The sequence below is a fragment of the Euphorbia lathyris genome, chromosome 2 (genome assembly GCF_963576675.1).
Source record: "Euphorbia lathyris chromosome 2, ddEupLath1.1, whole genome shotgun sequence".
NCBI classification, from domain to species: domain Eukaryota; kingdom Viridiplantae; phylum Streptophyta; class Magnoliopsida; order Malpighiales; family Euphorbiaceae; genus Euphorbia; species Euphorbia lathyris.
Window position 1 is genome coordinate 3,849,991 of NC_088911.1, and position 19,676 is coordinate 3,869,666.

General features: G+C 35.4%; 1 protein-coding gene across 1 annotated transcript in view; it reads right to left on the reverse strand.

Moving 5' to 3' along the window:
• Positions 1–18,998, reverse strand: part of LOC136216621 (uncharacterized) — a 39,092-nt gene extending 20,094 nt beyond the window's left edge. Inside the window, exons 1-7 of the mRNA XM_066003176.1 lie at positions 18,860–18,998; positions 18,474–18,514; positions 17,983–18,127; positions 17,842–17,905; positions 17,566–17,696; positions 17,309–17,434; positions 16,820–16,896 (exon numbers count right to left, since the gene is read on the reverse strand). Of these exons, the coding sequence (XP_065859248.1) occupies positions 16,820–16,896; positions 17,309–17,384 (153 nt within the window). The 5' untranslated portion in view covers positions 17,385–17,434; positions 17,566–17,696; positions 17,842–17,905; ... (1 more) ...; positions 18,474–18,514; positions 18,860–18,998. The remainder of the gene's footprint in view (positions 1–16,819; positions 16,897–17,308; positions 17,435–17,565; positions 17,697–17,841; positions 17,906–17,982; positions 18,128–18,473; positions 18,515–18,859) is intronic.
• Between the last annotated feature and the right edge of the window lie 678 nt (positions 18,999–19,676).

The following is a 19,676-nucleotide window of genomic DNA, read 5'->3' on the forward strand; positions in this document are numbered from 1 at the left end:
ATGAACATATGTAACTATCAGTGGGTTGCTGTAATGGCTATTTTTCCTGGCTTCCATTTTTACCCAAATATTCTGTTCACAATATGTTTATCAGTGTGGAACACACTGACTAGGCCATTATTTTGCATCAGAATCTCAGAAAGATGTTTAACATAGTTTTCAAAATTAGCAGGAAGTTTAATTTAGGGAAATTTATAGGTTTTATAACATTAAGAAGGTGTTTGTTTTCCATATTTCTTCCTCAAGTTTGCTGTTTCTATGTTAACAGCAAATATATACATGTTTGGTTAAAATAAAAAACACTCTGGTTTGCTGTTTCTAAACAGCAGTAAAATATTGCTTTTTGCTAATTTCAGCTGCCAGTAGCTTTTCATTTGCCGTAAATATGCTTGAAAATTAAGGGTAAAAAAAATTATTTCTCATAAATGGCTACCAGTGTTACACTTTCATCCTTTACATGCTCTTTTAAGGTTTAGGTGGACCTATAATTGTTTTTGTTTTTTTTTATGGTTCATTATTTGGACTAATAAAAAATAAAAAATAACTTTATTGACTAGAGGAGAAAAAGTAAAAATTAAATATAGAAATCGATTTCCATTACGTTCTTTCAAGTTGGAAATTGATTTTGGAAATATATGCTAGAAATGGATTTTAGTGTTAGGGGTGAAATTTGATTTGACTTTCTAATACTGTCCGAACTCAACGACAAAGTTAAAAAAGGCCCAATCAATAGCAGAATCAGTGATCAATGATTTAATGTGAAAAAATAATTGATTAGATGTTTGATCCTTAAAACATATAAGGTTTAAGGGTTTAATTATAATTTTTGGCTAAAAATAATTATTTAATAATCTATAAAAATTATTTAACATTGTAAACTCAAAAAATGTTATTAGAATAGACTATTATTTAAATATTTCCTAATATTTTTATAGGATAGTTTTAATATTACAAAATTAATCGAATTCCGTGCATAGCACGGGTTTACAGCTAATTTTCTTATAAACATGTAATTTTAAAGAGTGTGACAGTTGTCATTTTTTCACCATCTATACACTTGTATAGTAAATTTTAATCATTTAATTTTTTTTCTACAACTTCTTAATCAAATATTTTTTACATATTGAATTTAAAACGTAATATTATTTTTATTATTTATTTTAATTGAAAAAGTGTTACGCCTGCGATTGATGGGGGTCGACCAAATTGTAGTCGAAGGCCCCAGCTATTTATACTAAGGGGATATTTGGTTCTTCATTTTCATATTTTCGTTTGTTTTTTCATTTCAAAATGAAGAGTGTTAGGTGTTTGGTTAGTGACTTACTGTTTGCATTTTACACGTGAAAAGTAGCATTTCACACAAAAAAAAAAAATCTCTGCTTTTTGCAGAAACAGCTTTTTCCAACAACAAACATCAAACAACAACAACAAATAGTAGGCAAAACAAACGTACCATACACAGTAATAGAATCCTAATTAATAAAAAACTCTACTTACACTAAATCACCTTACAATAATGGAATCCTAATCCTAACTAAGGGGGTGTTTGTTTGCTCATTTTCATGCTCTTTTTTCCTTTTCACTTCAAAAGGGAGAGTTTTAGGTATTTGGTTAGTGACATCATGTTTAACTTTTACATCTGAAAAGCAGTATTGAGTGTTTGGTTAGTGATCTCGTATTTTCCTTTTACACCCGAAAAGCATCCTTTTACAAAAGCAGAGAATCTCTACTTTTTGGAAAAGCAGTTTTTTCAAACAGCAAACCGTAACAGCAAATAACAAACAACTACAGCAAACAGTAAGTGAAACAAACGGGCCTTAAGAAAGACATGCACTAATAAAAAAATTTAACTAAGGGTCTGTTTGGCTACTTTCTGTTTGCTGGTTACTGTTACGGTTTGCTGTTTCCTTTTGGAAAAAGTTGCTTTTCTAAAAAGCAGAGATTCCCTACTTTTGTAAAAAGCTATTTTTCAGCTGTAAAATGCAAACATGACGTGTCTAACCAAACACCTAAAACTCTGCATTTTAAAATGAAAAGGCAAACATGAAATCAAAAGTAGGTAACCAAACACCTCCTAAATAAGAGATAACTTAATTATCCTTGTGCCACGTTAGGGCCCTTCGACTATGATTTGGTCGACCCCCATCAATCGCGTAACAATAAGCCCACGAAATTTGTATAAAACAACTAAAGTAAAAACATACCATTAAACCTCTTATATAATCAATTTGCATGTAAGTTTACTATTATAGACTAACCGTAATGTATACAAAATTAGTTTATTCACTAATAATAGGATTGTATAATGTACGTTCATTAAATGTATTGAGAATATGCTTTTAATAAATATTTTTTAAACCATCATTAAATTTTGATAATTAAAACCTCTTTTTATAAACTAACCGTAATGTACAAAAATAAAATTTTACATTTAAATTTAGAACTAAAGTATACATATTCCACAATTTAAACAAATTATGACGAGAAAGGGACAAAACATAAAATTGTACTTAAAAACATAATCTCAAAATATTCTAATAACAAAAAGTAGAAAACTCTGTTTTTTTCTTTAACAAATTGGAGTGATTATATCATTACATCTAAATATGATTTAATAAAACCATTTAATAAAACAATTTTTTTTTTTTTTCTTAACAAATTGGAGTGATTATATCAACTTTTGACCGTGTATTTTCTTATGGTTAGTCTTATTCGTTTTTCAAAAACATAACATTGACGAGATTCACATTTAAGTAAAACGGTGCAAGTTATTTAATTGATGAAAAATAAAGATAAAGATATGGTCCAACTTTGTTTTCTTCCACTATTTATCTAAAGTAGATGATAAAAACTACAAATAATAGGGTGGAATGGAATTTTTTGAGGGATGTTTTGGAGCAAATGAAATTCCCTGCTTATTTTGTTCAGCTCATAATGATGGCTATATCATCTGTCACCATGTCTATTTTGATCAACGGGCAGCCTCAAGGGCTTATTCACCCAAATCGGGGACTCAGTCAGGGTGATCCAATTTCCCCGTACTTATTTCTGATATGCGTTGAAGCCTTATCAACTAATATCAGGAAGGGAGTGGCAGCGAACTCACTACACGGGATCAGAATTAGTAGACAGAGTCCATGCATTTCTCACCTTTTCTTTGCAGATGATTCCATGATTTTTGGCAGGGCAAACGAACAGGAAGTTAGGGCAATCCAATTAAGTCTGCACCAATATGAGGTGGCTTCTGGACAGATGGTAAATTATGAAAAATCGGAATTGTTTTTTAGCTCCGGAGTATCTGAGGAAAACCGAAGAAACCTATGTGGTATCTTAGCTGTGAAGGAGACAGGGGCTTTCCCCAAGTACCTCGGTCTACCGACGATCATTGGCCAATCTAAGAAGGAGGTTTTTGCCAGTATCCGGGAGCGGGTCCAGAAGCGATTGCGGGGATGGCAAGAGAAGCTCCTATCGTCAGGGGGAAAAGATGTGCTAATTAAATCTGTGATACAGGCGATTCCGCAATACATTATGTCATGTTTCCTCCTCCCTGAGTCGTTTTGTATGGAAATCCAACAGTTAATTAGCAAGTTTTGGTGGGGTGGAGTGGAAGGGAAGCGCACATTGCACTAGTTATCTTGGGAGGCAGTCTGTCAGGCAAAGGACAGGGGGGCCTGGGATTCCGATGGCTGCGCTCTTTCAATTTAGCCCTTCTAGCCAAGCAAAGGTGGCGTCTAATGCATAAACCAGAATCCACGTGTGCCAGAGTATTGAGAGCTAAGTATTAGACGAATCTGAATCCAGAGAATTCCCGGGGATGCTCGAATCCGAGTTATTTTTGGAGAGGTATGTGCAAGGCAAAACTTATTGTGGATAACGGAACCATGTGGCACATTGGTAAAGGAGACTAGGTTAAAGTGCGGTCTGACAACTGGGTGCATGAATCTAATTGCAAAAACCTCTGATATGTATTAACGACTACCGCCCGAAGATGGTCCAGGAACTGATCAGTACGGATACATTGCAATGGAACGAAGAGGCCTTGCGAAGTTATTTCACACCAGGGGATATGTCTGATATTAAGAAAATAAAGCTCAGCTTCAGGTAGCCAAGCGATTCTAGATACTGGGGACCGACTAAACACGGCAACTTCACGGTTCGGAGTGCTTACTATTTGGCGGAAGCTCTTCGTAGGCAGGGAAATGACGAACCGGGAACGTCTGAAGGCAGAGCGGATCTGCAGAATAGAATCTGGAAAATTGACAGCCCTGCAAAAGTGTTGCATTTTATGTGGAAGCTCTCAAAAGATATCCTCCCAAGCTTTATGAAGTTGGCAGCGAGAGGGGTTAATACCCCGAGGTCGTGCCCGATTTGCCTAACTGATGATGAATCTATGTTACATATTTTTGTGTTTTGCAGGTCTGCGCGTTTTTTCTGGAAATTGGCGAAGCTGTCGATGCGAGTAAGTAAATTAGCAGCGTCGGACATTCAGACATGGCTACTGCGGTGTTTGGAGGCCCTGCCGATAGTCGAGCACAGTAGCTGGGCAACGATGCTTTGGAAACTATGGTACCACAGGAACAAGTGGGTGCATGACAGAATTTGGATCCCCAATGATATCATCCTACGCCAGGTCTAGGAACTGCTCCATGTTGAGGAATTCACCGAGTCTGGAGCCTTGATAATCAAGTCCATGCCGGAAAAGTCTCGGGCTACAAACCTTCACCCTACAAGAGTTTGGTATCCTCCCCCAAGCGGCATTGTCAAAATTAACGGCGATGCCAAATTTGGGGAAAACGACCTTGCGTGTAAGGTAGGTTTGATAGCTAGGGATTGTGCGGGACTAGTCATGGCTTCAGCAGGAATGCCTATTGAAAATTGCAGTTCAGTGGAAGAAGCGGAGTTGCAAGCTATTCTTGAGGGTCTTTACCTGGCCAGAGATTGTTGCTTCAATAATATTATTATTGAATCTGATGCCAAAATAGTAATAGATTGTCTCCAAGCCAGGAAATTACCCAATTCTCGACTCCTTTTTCTCTATGAGGATGTGATTCTGTGGAGCTCGATTTTCAGTACTTGTGTTTTTTCTTTTGTTCATACGGAAGACAATAAGGTAGCTCACTCACTAGCCAATTGGGCTACCCCTTTCACTAGCCCTATGGTGTTTATTGAGGATGTACCTCAACCAATTTAGAACTTAATTTGTAACGATTCTTTATTCAACTCTAATTAATAAGAGCAGTTCTTCATCAAAAAAAAAAAAAAAAAACTACAAATAATGTTTCCTTGTGATTCTTCTTTTAAAGTGTCCTCTTCATGTGTGTCGGCATCATCTCTAAACCATTCTTCCTAAATCTTCTTCCAAGTCTTCCTTTTCAACTACTGTTGCATCGGATATCAAAACGTCATGTGTTTTTTGGGCGAATATCAGATTGCCTAGAATCACTGCTATTCATCCTTGAATGAAGATATGTAAGAATGGCCTACTCAATAATATATAACAGAAAACACAAATTAAAATTTTATTTCATTCCAAGGAGGGATCTAATTGGTAGTTCCATATAAATTTAGGACCTAACTAACGATTTTAGAAGATTCAAATTTTAATTGTTTTTTAAGATACAACCAACAAACATTTAGAATGAAAATACCCTTATGCATAGTTGTTAAATCGAGATTCAAAATTTCAAAATTTTTCTAATTTTTTTAGGCCTATTATGCCTCTCTAAATCCAAATTTCTAATTTTTTTGGTCTCTTTAAATCCAATTTATTAATTTTTTTTTGGCATGGTAGGCCATCTGAAATCAATTTTTTAGATGTTCACCACTCCCTAAATCCATTTTTTTTACATGTTAGGACTATTAAACAAAATCTAACTTAATTTTGAGAAATTGTACATTAATAGTTAAAATTCGTTCTTGAGCATTCAAATTATAACACAAATATATATAAAAAAACAAAAAATTACGCAAGTTCGATTTAACAATTTTTTTCCCGAACGTACGTGTAAAATCGGCCCCCCAACCGAGTAATCCTGTATTCGCCACTGCGCTGCCCCGTATTTCCATATCAAGAGTTTTCTTAGTGAAACGTACACTGACACGGAGATGCGAGCTCTCTCAGTTTTGAACTTCGATCCCCCACTCCATCAAAATAATAGTTTGCTCTGATCTTGGAAGTTTGATAAGCCTGCCCTTACCCGAACATTTTGTAAATAATAATAATAATAATAATAATAATGAGTAGGCTGTCATTGAGACCAAGGGTAGTAGACAAACAGGACGATGAAACTCCTACTTGTACCTGCAAATCTCAACAAAGAAAGAAAGAAAGAAAGTAGCCAGCCAGGGGAGCTCGAGCTGGAGTTGGAGCTGGAGGAGAGTATGTTTGAGTATGATATAGACAATGGAGATAAAGACTGGCTTAAAGAATTCAACAAAGAAAGAAAGAAAGTTCTGTCGTAATGCCTTGAGATTCACGGGTACAAGTAGGAGTTTCATCGTCCTGTTTATGTCTAATGCCCTTGGTCCCAGTGACAGCCTACTCATTATTATTATCATTATTATTTTTTACAAAATGTTCGAGTAAGGGCAGGCTTATCCACTTCCAAGATCAGAGCAAACCATTATTTTGATGGAGTGGAGGATCGAAGTTAAAAACTGAGAGAGCTTGCATCTCCATGTCAGTGTACATTTCACTAAGAAAACTCTTCATATGGAAATACATGGCAGCCCTGATGTGATATCAAAAGCACAAGAGCATGGAACAAAGGAGCTTGGAGTTAAGGAGCCTAGTAGAAGCATGAGGGATCCATTGGAGCTGTCAATTGGACCTATGACGAAGAATCGTGCAAAGAAAGACCAACAAATGCTTAATGGACTCATCTTGAGCTTCTTTAAACAAGGAATGAATTCTAGCGAAGTCATTAAAGATGGTGTGTTTTTGTGTTGTATCCAAGTCCAAGCCCATAATAGTGATATGTAAAAAGGTTGATCATATTTTAAGAGAAGCTTTGGACTTGCATGTGTTTGGCATGTGCAAAACCCATTGGGACTCATTAAAATTAATGCTATAACCTTATAGGTTTGATTGGGCTTATTTCTAGCTAATTAAAAGGCCCAAATAATGTTAATTAGTGGGCTGAAATTGGGCTCTAAAGGACAAAAACGAATTTAATGTTTTTCCTTGTCTAATTAGGATTTCTTTTACCTTGGTGCACTAGGATTCAACTTCCTTTTTAGTTTAGGTTTAGGTTTATTTTGTAGCCTATATAAAGGCTTGTATTCTTCATTATTTTTATCAATCAGAAATCAATATTTTTATGAACAAAAGTTCTTCTTTTCCTTTGGGAATTATTTTCAATCCGGTATTGAATTCTTTATTGTGAGCTTGAGAGACCGGGTCATCATTCTTGCAATATTATCTTGATCGTGAACAAGTATTTTGGTAAGGTACTTGTGAATCGCCAAACACTCAGGTTCCAATTTAATTATTCGAAGGTGTAAGGTCAGATCTCCTTTCATTGTCTTTAATTCTTTGGGATTGGTTTGTTATCACCAATTTATGTTTGTTATTTGATTCTATTAATTCCTTAAGATAGATCGGGAAAACTTGTTGATTTGGTTATTATCTCTTTTTCATAACCAATATCACATCAATTGGTATCAGAGCTTTGGCTCTTAAGGAATTTGTTGTTTTTGTTTTGTTTGTCGAAATTAAAAAAAAAAAAAAAAATTACCCCAATCTAGAGTCTTTAATTATTGATCGAGTTCCTCATATCTTTTCATCTAGTTATTTAGGTTCTTAGTTGTAGCGAACTGATTATTTTTGGATTCTATTCTTACTAGCCAAACCCATTTATGTGTGTGAATTTCTTCAATTTTTTTTTGCATGCTAAATCATTAGTGCAAGTTTAATTTGTTAATCAATTCCAATCTAGTTTAAAAAAAAAGAAAAAAAAGGAAAAAAAAAAAAAAGGAAAAAAAAAAAATCGGCTCATTGTTTGTACTAAAGTTACAAGTTTTCTAGAATTTGCATGCTAAACACACATTCTTAAAATTTCTTTCAAACATTTGTCTCTTCTTCGAAAATCGTCTTTTATTCTATTCTTAGTGTGCTAAACTTTGGTTATCGTTACAATATTAGTCTTCTTTGCTTCTAGTTTCTGCTCTACTTTATTTTGTCATTCTTTTGCTTCATTGGCATTTATATTACCCGAGATAATCCTTGTGATCTATCAAGATAATATAAAAGAGTGATTGAACCGGTTGTGAGGTACTTCTTTTACTTTCTTTTTCTTCTTTTCTTGCTTTAGACTAGATTTCACTTTTCTTTCATTCTTTATATATTTTGTCATGTCTAACGAACCTAAAAAGGACAACGTTAACGATGTTGATTCTAAAGAATGGCAACAAGCTATTGTAGGTGAGATGAAGAGGTTAGGGGCTATTGTGGCTGATTTGGTTTCAAACCAAAAGAAATCAAGCCAAAAGAAAGGAGGGCGAGGGAGATTGAATTTTGATGATGAACTATCAGAGTCTGAAGAGGAGGAGCAGTTTGGATACCGGAAAAGGGGTAATGATCGAAAAGATAGTAATCTCAATGCTATCAAACTTAAAATGCCTACTTTTCGAGGAGCTAGTGACCCAGAGGCGTATCTTGATTGGGTACGAAAGGTTGAGACCATCTTTGACATACATGAGTATTCGGAGGAGAAAAAGGTGAAACTTGTAGTATCCGAACTAACTGAATATGCGGCTGTTTGGTGGGACCAATTAAAGCGCACAAGAAAAAGAGATGGTGATGAACCCATAAGAACATGGGGTGAATTGAAGAAGGTCATGAAAAAGAGATTTGTGCCGGCTCACTATCATAAGGAGCTGTTGAAAGAACTCCAATCTATGTCTCAAGGTAACCAATCTGTTGAAGATTATCACAAACAATTGGAGATGGCACTAATCCGAGCTGATATACAAGAAGATGAGGAAGCTACCATGGTTAGATTTCTCATGGGAATGAAGAGGGAGATTCGCAACCCTCTTGAGCTACAAACTTATTTCCACATGGACGAGATGCTCCATAAAGCGATAAAAATTGAGAGACAACTTCAAGAGGTTGAGAAAGGGAGATCAAAGTTCAAAGGCACTACTTCCACTCCATGGAAGTCAGATCCAAGAGGTAATTTCAAAACTAAATCTGAATTTAGCTCTAAAAGTGACCAAACGCCTCAGGTTGATTCAAAAGCATTTGGGAAGTTGCAAATTGGTGGAACTACTCCAAAATACAAAACTACTGAAAAACCCACAAGAACTCGTGAAATTGTGTGTTTTAAGTGCCAAGGGAGAGGGCACTATGCAAGAGAGTGTTCGAATCAAAAGGCGATGGTTATGAAGCATGGTGAGTTAATATCCGAAAGTGAGTCCGAACATGAATCAGATGATATGCCCACCTTAGAAGATTGTAGTGATATAGAAGAGGTGGATAGTAAAGGAGGACATGGAGTTAACTTAGTCACTCGTAGAACATTGAAGATGGGAGTGAGTGGTGACATTGAGCAACGAGAGCACATCTTTCATGCTCATTGCAACATACTTGGAAAAACATGCTTACTAATTATTGATGGAGGAAGTTGTTGCAACGTGGTAAGCAATGTGTTAGCAAGCCGATTAGGGATATCAACAATTCCACATCCCAATCCTTATCGGTTACAATGGTTGAATGATAGTAACGAACTCAAAGTTACTAAACAGGTGCTTCTGAACTTTTCTATTGGTTCTTTTTCTGATGAGGTATTATGTGATGTAGTACCTATGCAAGCATGTCATGTGTTATTGGGGAGGCCTTGGCAATTCGATCGATCAGCACTACATCATGGTCGAACAAATAAATTTACTATTGCTAAGGATGGGAAGAAGTATATTTTGCCACCTTTATCACATGCTGAAGTGTTTGAAGATCAGCTCTACATGCAAAGAATGTTACAAGAACAATCTGTGAGAAGGGAAAAGGTTAAGGCGAGAGAAAATAAGAGTGATAAAATCAGTGAGGGTGTGAAGAGAGAAGAGGTGAGTGAAAAGGCATTAGTGAGGTCGAGAAATGAGGGTGAGAGGAGAGAAAAAGAGAGGAGCATTAACAAAAGCCAAAATCTATCTTTATATGCTAAATTGAGGGATGTAAAGCAAGCTGATTTTGAAAACAAAAATTTATTATTATTTTATTGTAAGAGTTTTTGTTTATCTTCTGTAAGTCAGTCTAACCTTCCTTCTAGTATTTCCCCTCTTTTGCAGGAATTCAAGGATTTATTCCCCGAAGAGATGCCTAATAAGTTACCCCCGATTCGAGGAATTGAGCATCAAATTGACTTTGTTCCCGGAGCACAAATTCCAAATCGACCAGCCTATAGAAGTAACCCTGAGGAGACAAAAGAACTACAAAGGCAAGTCGAGGAACTAATGGCAAAAGGGTTGATTCGTGAATCTATGAGTCCGTGTGCTGTACCAGTCATCCTAGTACCAAAGAAAGATGGAACTTGGCGGATGTGCATCGATTGTAGAGCCGTCAATAAAATCACGGTAAAGTATCGTCATCCTATCCCTAGGTTAGATGATATGTTGGATGAATTAAATGGGGCTGTTATTTTCACTAAAATAGATCTTAAGAGTGGGTACCATCAGATTCGCATGTCATTAGGAGATGAATGGAAAACGGCTTTTAAGACTAAGCATGGTTTATATGAGTGGTTAGTTATGCCTTTCGGTTTAACAAATGCACCTAGTACTTTCATGAGATTAATGAATCATGTTTTGAGAGAGTTTATAGGTAAATTTGTTGTTGTTTATTTTGATGACATTCTTATCTATTCTAAATCTGAGGCAGAACACATAGAACATGTTAAGGTTGTATTAGATGTTTTGAGAGAACAGAAATTATACGCTAACCTTTCTAAGTGCTCATTTTGCATGGAGAAAGTTGTGTTTTTGGGTTTTATTGTTTCAGCACAAGGAGTTTCTGTTGATATTGAAAAGGTGAAAGCCATTCAAGAGTGGCCAACGCCAAATTCAGTTACCGAGGTGAGGAGCTTTCATGGCTTGGCGAGTTTCTATAGGAGGTTTGTGAAGAACTTCAGTACCATTGCCGCACCACTAACCGAGATAATAAAAAAGAATGTTGGCTTTAAGTGGGGCAAAGCACAAGAGGATGCTTTTGAGATGCTTAAGGCAAGACTAACTTCTGCCCCCGTTTTAGCACTTCCAAACTTTGATAAATCGTTTGAAATTGAGTGTGATGCGTCGGGAGTAGGGATTGGTGCTGTTTTAATGCAAGAGGGTCGACCTATAGCCTTCTTTAGTGAAAAACTTAGTGGTGCAACCTTAAACTATCCCACTTATGATAAAGAACTCTATGCATTAGTTAGGGCTTTGCAAATGTGGCAACATTATTTATGGCCTAAAGAGTTTGTGATCCACACCGATCATGAATCCTTGAAACATCTTAAGGGTCAACAAAAATTGAACCGAAGACATGCCAAGTGGGTGGAATTTATAGAGACGTTTCCTTATGTGATTAAGTATAAGCAAGGGAAGGAAAACGTAGTTGCTGATGCATTAAGTAGGAGAGTTAGCTTATTGAATGTGATGCATGCTAAGTGTTTAGGATTTGAGTATATCAAAGAATTATATGTTGATGATCTAGACTTTGCATCTATTTATAAAGCTTGTGAACTTACTGCTTTTGGAAAATTTTATAGACATGAGGGCTACTTATTTAGAGATAATCGATTATGCATGCCTAAATGTTCACATAGAGAATTTCTTGTGAGGGAAGCCCACGGTGGAGGCTTGATGGGGCATTTTGGGGTTGCTAAGACTTTGGACATGATTTCTGAACATTTCTTTTGGCCTCATATGAAACGTGATGTGGAAAGAATATGTGCTAGTTGTATTAATTGTAAGAAAGCTAAGTCTAGAGTTATGTCTCATGGTTTATACACTCCATTACCTGTGCCGAATGAACCTTGGACTGCTATATCCATGGATTTTGTGATGGCTTTACCTAGGTCTAAGAGAGGTAATGATTCCATATTTGTGGTTGTAGATCGCTTTTCTAAGATGGCACATTTCATACCATGCCATAAAACTGATGATGCTATTAATATTGCTAACTTGTTCTTTAGAGAGGTTGTTCGTCTGCATGGGATGCCAAAGAGTATAGTTAGTGATAGAGATCCTAAGTTTTTAAGCTATTTTTGGAAGACTTTGTGGAATAAATTGGGGACTAAACTGTTGTTTTCTACTTCTTGTCACCCTCAAACTGATGGTCAAACCGAAGTAGTAAATAGAACTTTAGGACAACTTCTTAGGGCAGTTATTCAAAAGAATCTTAAGTCATGGGAAGAATGCCTACCATTTATTGAGTTCGCTTATAATAGGGCTATACATTCATCTACTAACTTCTCACCATTTGAAATTGTTTATGGTTTTAATCCTTTGACACCATTAGACTTGATCCCTTTGCCTGTTGATGAAAGGAAAAGTTTAGATGGAAAGAAAAAGGCAGAAATGGTGCTTAAGTTACATGAACAAGTGAAACAACAACTGGAGAAGAAGAATGAGCATTATGCAAAGCAAGCTAACAAGGGTCGACAATGTGTTCTATGTGAACCCGGTGATTGGGTGTGGTTGCATATGCGCAAGGAAAGGTTCCCCGCTCAGAGAAAATCAAAGCTACATCCTAGAGGCGATGGTCCATTTCAAGTAGTCGCACGAATTGGGGATAATGCCTACAAGCTCGACTTGCCAGGTGAGTATAGTGTGCATGCAACTTTTAATGTGGCTGATTTATCTTTGTTTGACGTAGGAGATGAAGATTTGAGGACAAATCCTTTTCAAGAGAGAGGGAATGATGTGATATCAAAAGCACAAGAGCATGGAACAAAGGAGCTTGGAGTTAAGGAGCCTAGTAGAAGCATGAGGGATCCATTGGAGCTGTCAATTGGACCTATGACGAAGAATCGTGCAAAGAAAGACCAACAAATGCTTAATGGACTCATCTTGAGCTTCTTTAAACAAGGAATGAATTCTAGCGAAGTCATTAAAGATGGTGTGTTTTTGTGTTGTATCCAAGCCCAAGCCCATAATAGTGATATGTAAAAAGGTTGATCATATTTTAAGAGAAGCTTTGGACTTGCATGTGTTTGGCATGTGCAAAACCCATTGGGACTCATTAAAATTAATGCTATAACCTTATAGGTTTGATTGGGCTTATTTCTAGCTAATTAAAAGGCCCAAATAATGTTAATTAGTGGGCTGAAATTGGGCTCTAAAGGACAAAAACGAATTTAATGTTTTTCCTTGTCTAATTAGGATTGCTTTTACCTTGGTGCACTAGGATTCAACTTCCTTTTTAGTTTAGGTTTAGGTTTATTTTGTAGCCTATATAAAGGCTTGTATTCTTCATTATTTTTATCAATCAGAAATCAATATTTTTATGAACAAAAGTTCTTCTTTTCCTTTGGGAATTATTTTCAATCCGGTATTGAATTCTTTATTGTGAGCTTGAGAGACCGGGTCATCATTCTTGCAATATTATCTTGATCGTGAACAAGTATTTTGGTAAGGTACTTGTGAATCGCCAAACACTCAGGTTCCAATTTAATTATTCGAAGGTGTAAGGTCAGATCTCCTTTCATTGTCTTTAATTCTTTGGGATTGGTTTGTTATCACCAATTTATGTTTGTTATTTGATTCTATTAATTCCTTAAGATAGATCGGGAAAACTTGTTGATTTGGTTATTATCTCTTTTTCATAACCAATATCACATCAAGCCCAGTGGCGAATACAAGATTACTCGGTTGGGGGGTCGATTTTACACGTACGTTTGGGAAAAAAATTGCTAGGAACATGCTGCTGAGATTATCCTCGCACTTTCACTCAACCTAAATCCTATTTACGAGCTAGGGGTGCTCAAGCTGGAGTTGGAGCCGAGGGAGAGTATATGTTGAGTATGATGTAGACAATGAAGATGAAGATTGGCTTAAAGAATTCAACAAAGAAAGAAAGAATCTTCTGCCTGAAAGGCTTGAAACTTTTCTTTTTAAGCTGGAAATGTTGGATCATAAAGCATGAGAAAGAGCTGGTGGGCTCATAATAACTCGAACTCCCCCTATTCATGTATTCTTACAAATTGATGGTGCAATTGAGGCAATGCAACCTCAAGTTCAGTCATTCGTTTATAGTTACTGGAAGGAGAAGCGTCAAAGATGGGGAAAGCCTATTCTCTGGCCTCCTCCGCCAGTCAACGATACAAATTTAAACAATGTCTTCAGGCCAAGAGAGAAAGGTATCCATACAAGAACAAGGATGCAAAGGAGGGAAAATCATAATAATCTGCCGTCAAATTGTTCATAATTTTATCTTGTTTCAAGATTTTCATCCTTTTATCTGCATCTTCAATTTTATAATCCAATCGAGCCGCAATCAATTTTAATTGATCTATTGAAAAATTATTCAGACAACCATCCCAAGAAGGATACTTAACTTCACAGATATACGGAGGTCTTAACTTCTCCGAGAAATAATCACAAACAGTATACGGAGGTCTTAACTTCACAGATCTACTCATCTTGTACTTGTTAATGAGAAATCTGACATGATTTGGATTTTTCGGCCACACTGACTCTAACATGATCGGTTGATATTTGAATTTAGGTCCAGAGGTTATCAACAAAACTTCAATATCACATAGAATAGACAATTCAATAACTTTCTTGACCAAGTTTTTCTTTCTCTTAATGTAAGTTTGGATTCGAGAACTCTCTTTCTCTATCAATTATGAACCATCTAAAAAAATTCAAAATAAAATCGATTAATCAATTATGAACAGAAAAAAAGTTTCAAAATTATAGAAAATTACATACCTTAGCTGCTGAATGATTTCAATGGAGTTTTATGGTGTAAATCAAAGGTTTATGGCCTTTGTTTATATAGGAAAACATATGCAATTTCCATAATTACATTCATGGAAATAATCTCTAATTTATCCTAATTTTTCGACTCTAAATTAATTTGGAGAGAAATTAAAAAAACAGATTAAGTAATTAATCAATTATGGTTTAGTTCCTATTCCAGTTTGCTTGTTCAGACTAGGTATATTTTAAAATGTTTAATTTATTTCCTTAATTTATAATTTTGTGTTTAATTGTTCTGAAGGAACAAAATCTTAAAGATTCTCTTTATAAAACAAGGAGAAAATGAAAGAATATTCGGGTTAAACACTAAGGGGGCGTTTGGTTTGCAGATGGGTAACGGAATGGAATCAAGAAAGGGAAATAAGGAGAATGGAATGGAATGGAATGACCCTGAATTCCTTTGTGTGTTTGTTTCGGTTCCACAAAGGGAATGATATACTCATGATTCCCTTTGTGGCTGTTTGATTCAAATGAGGTAATAAACTAGAGTTGTGTTTTTAACAATAATTTCTATACATACATGTATTTATATTAATAAATTAATCACATGCAGAATGAAAATCAATTTATTCAACCATTAAAATCAAAAGACGATGAAACTGAAGAAATTGAAATAAAATAAATCAAAGAAAATACATAAATATTCTATTTTAAAATAATTAAAAATAAATACCAAAACCGAATAATATGATAAAAGAAAAATATTTATTTTTCAGGATAAAAAAGTAAAAACAAATAAGTATAAAGATCAAAAGTGAGATTAGTCTAGGGATAAATAAATATAAGGATCAAAATAAAAATCAAAAAGTAAAAATTAGTCAAAAATATTTTTTGAAAATAAATAAATAAATAATATATAAGTATAAGGATTAAAGTGAAATTAATCCAATGATTAAAAAAAAGTAAAAATAAATCAATATATGGACTAAAATAAAAATTAAAAACAAAATAGAGACTAAAATAAAATCTTATAAGGAGAGTATATGTTCAAATTAGTAAGATAGGGGGAAAGGGAATGGAAAACTTTAAGGGGCTTAGGGGAATGAGATTAGAGGAGTTAGGGGTAAACGCAAAACAAAAAGAGGGTAAAGGGAATGATTGAATTAATAAAACAAACACCAACAAAAAGGAATGAAACCTCCTATTTCTCTCACTCTTTCCTGAAACCCCAAAATAAACTCTCACTCTTTCCTGAAACCCCAAAATAAACGGTCCCTAACTTTAAAAAAAAAAATAGGCTTGATAAATCAAGAAGCCAATCTACTATTTTGGACAAGTTGAGGGAGCTGGTAATATCGGAGGCCAAACAATGATTACTAAAATGGTACTGATTAGGAAATATTATTTCCTTCAAATAGGCTGTTTTTATACTCTAATTAAGTAAAGTTACTATTACGGTGCTAAATGCACCGTAATGAAGAAAAAGTATTTGTAGAGTCTTAATTTAATGGTGCAGGAATCTCACGGATTCCTATAACTATTGAAACCACTATCCAACTCTCCTCTCTATAAAATTAGTGGATTGCTATTTATAGCTCCTTTTTACTTATCATCGCCATCCATTTGGCGTTTTTGCCATTTTCATTTTTTTCAACCAAAACTTTTCATTTTCTCTCTAATCACTACAAAAAACATAGGCTTTACCGACGGAATTTATCTTCTGTAGCAGCAGTTTTTTCTGTCGCTATAGACTTTAGCGACGGTTTTCAAAACCGTCGCAGAACCGCTGCTACAACAGGCGTTGCTACTGTAGCGACGGTTTTTATGAGGCGTCGGGGTAAGTTTCTATAGGAACGGTTAGGTATAGCAAGTAACTCTTAAAAAGTTCCACAAGTGACAGTTAACGTGTATCTACCTCCCCACTTTGCAGGATCCAACCAAAATGCTTCGAGTGCATGCTTCTGAAACAAGGTCTCTGCCATGTCAATATACCTGAAATGAAGCTATAAAAACAGGACTCTTGACAATAATTGTTTAAGCATTAATATTGCAGAAGAAATGAAGCTAAAACAAATATATACAAACAAAATGACTACAACAACCATTGGCAAGAAACTCAAAAAGTAAAATAAGAAAACATTCTTGTATAAACTATTTTGTTTACAGTAATTCTGCAACAGATCTTATATAATAGCACTCTCATAAAACCATTGTGTATAAGATAAGCATGACCACAACAGTATGCATCACAACCCTGTCCAAATGAATTGCAGCATTTTTTAATAGAATCATAGGAATATACTAACGGTTACATACTATAGTCCAAATGGCTCCTAGATGCTGACAACTACTAGGATAATGACAGACAAAGCATCTAGAGAGTAAATGAGTTTACATTACACACCTTTTCCATCTCGAATCCGACCCTTTATCAAAGACCCATCTCCAAGCATGTCCTCAAGACCTGTTTTAGGTGGCATTGCCAATCCTTTTCCATATCCAAGGCGTTGCAGAACTGGACGCCCACCCTCTAAAACCGGTAAAAAAAACCCATGCTTTTTTAAATTGTTTCACATCAATTAATATCAATTTCACTAACACATTATTTGAATTCAAATGCTAGACCCATTATCGGAATCAAGAAGCAGCATCGAGACTTACATGCCAAGGGATGAGGCATTTTTAGAGATAAAATATGCTTCATTTATAGGAAAGACAGTAAAACCTGTTCTTCATAGCCTAGTTCCACCAATTGCCATTAGATTACTTGACAAAACACTTGAATTCCCTTACTTCAAAAGTCAAAAAGAAAATAAAAAGGACATATATAAGACAATGGATGAATTTACCACATACTTCTGCTTAAAAGATTAAATACTCTCAATTAGTACACTATAGAAATAGATGATAGGTAACTAAACAATATTACTTACATACTTTGCGGGGAGATTGTAGCATCAGCTGTAGCACATCCTCCTCTCATTTCTTCATATGTCTCAACCTGATCATTCTCCACACCTATTCAGCACTTCACTACTACGGTAGGTATTAAAGAAACATTTTAACAATAAACAATACCTCTGAATGAGATGTAGAGGTATGGTCTTCGCTGGCTAACAACTCCAGGGGCACATCAATCCAGAGTGAGATTCCATATCTCAGGGAGATTCCATTGACACATTGCTTGAGTTGCTTGAGTTGCTTATTATCTTTATCTCCAAACCTGTGAATGTAATTGTGTTTATGGATAGATTCAATAGCTAAAACTGTTTCTGCAACATAAAATCTAGCTTCATCATATGTCAAGGTATCTTTTCTCATTAACAAAGTCATCATATCTCCACCAGGCAAGTATTTAATGATAAGGTACATAAACTCATCATCTTGAAAAGGACAATATAATGTTACAATGCAATTGTTGTCAACTTCAGCAAGCAGATTCCTTGCCGATACGTAATGGTAAAATTGTAGACTTAACATTTCTAAACATTTATCCCCACTTGATCAGTAGCATAGAAGCACAATTTATATCATGCATCACTGAAAATAAAAAGGAGAAAGGAATGTACCTCTCCAAATGCAGCCTTGACGATCATTGTCAATAATACACCTGAAAAAGTGAAGGGCCGTCATTTAGCTTTCTCAAAGAACTTCCTTGATTCAGATCAGAAACCAAAATCCGACTTCTTAAACCAATAAAATTGATGCACAATACAGAAATAAATCAATCTAATGCCACCAAAACACAAACAATTTCCTAATCGAAATTGAAAAACCTAAATCCGAGAATTCCAGCCACAAGCCGAAACAGCCAGTTTGACAAATGTAGGAAAAGAGAGGAACTAACCTATAGCTAATTTCCAGAACATCCAAACAGAGAGTAACAAATTCAAAAGTCTGAAGCCATAACCATACATAACCATACCAATTTAAGGAACTCATAATGTGAAAATACCTAGAGTGGCTGATTCACATTGCAGAGGAGATCGGAGGAATCCTGATGGAGAAGGCTGAGAAGAGCGCTGAGAGAAGACGGATGAGGGAGAAGGCTGAGACGAGGGCCGAGGAAGCCGCCAAACAGACAGAAATCGTATTGCCTTTTGATATCCGGCAATGGTAAGGAGGCATCTCAAGGTATTGAGTTGTAATGGGCCAACAAATGAGTAGCATAATTATAATGGGCCTTGTAATTACTCAGTTAATCCATTTAGTTTAAGGAAATAGTTGTAGAATGTAAAATTAAAGTAAATAAATACATATTTTATAGTGACACTTTTTTAAAGTGCATTTAAAAAAGTGTTGGTATAGGGTATTTTTTTTTTTTGTAGTGAATCTCTTCAAAAATTACAAACCTCTACACGAGAATCATGGCGGGAAATTACGGCTAATTTACTGGAAAGTTACGTTTTTTTGTTAAATTTTCATCGAAAACACAAGTTCCGTCTTGGAGATGGAACTCGTCATCCGCCTACTAGGCGGATGAATCTCTGGCCTGCCTAAAGGGCAGGCGAGATTTTCTCCCAGCGAAGCCAAATACGAGTATAATTTTTTTTTTTAAATCGTCTATTTTCGGAGTTCTCGGGTCCATTTTTTTTAGAATTTCGGTTTTACTCGGAAGAGAGAAAGAATTTTCAGTTTTTTATCAAAATAAAATGAGAAGGGAAAAATTGACAAATAGAGGGCGGTGATAAATAAAACGGGGACGGTGAATAGCAACACCCTAAAATTATTATTCTTTTTGTAAAAATAATAAAAAAGTATAAAAGAATTAT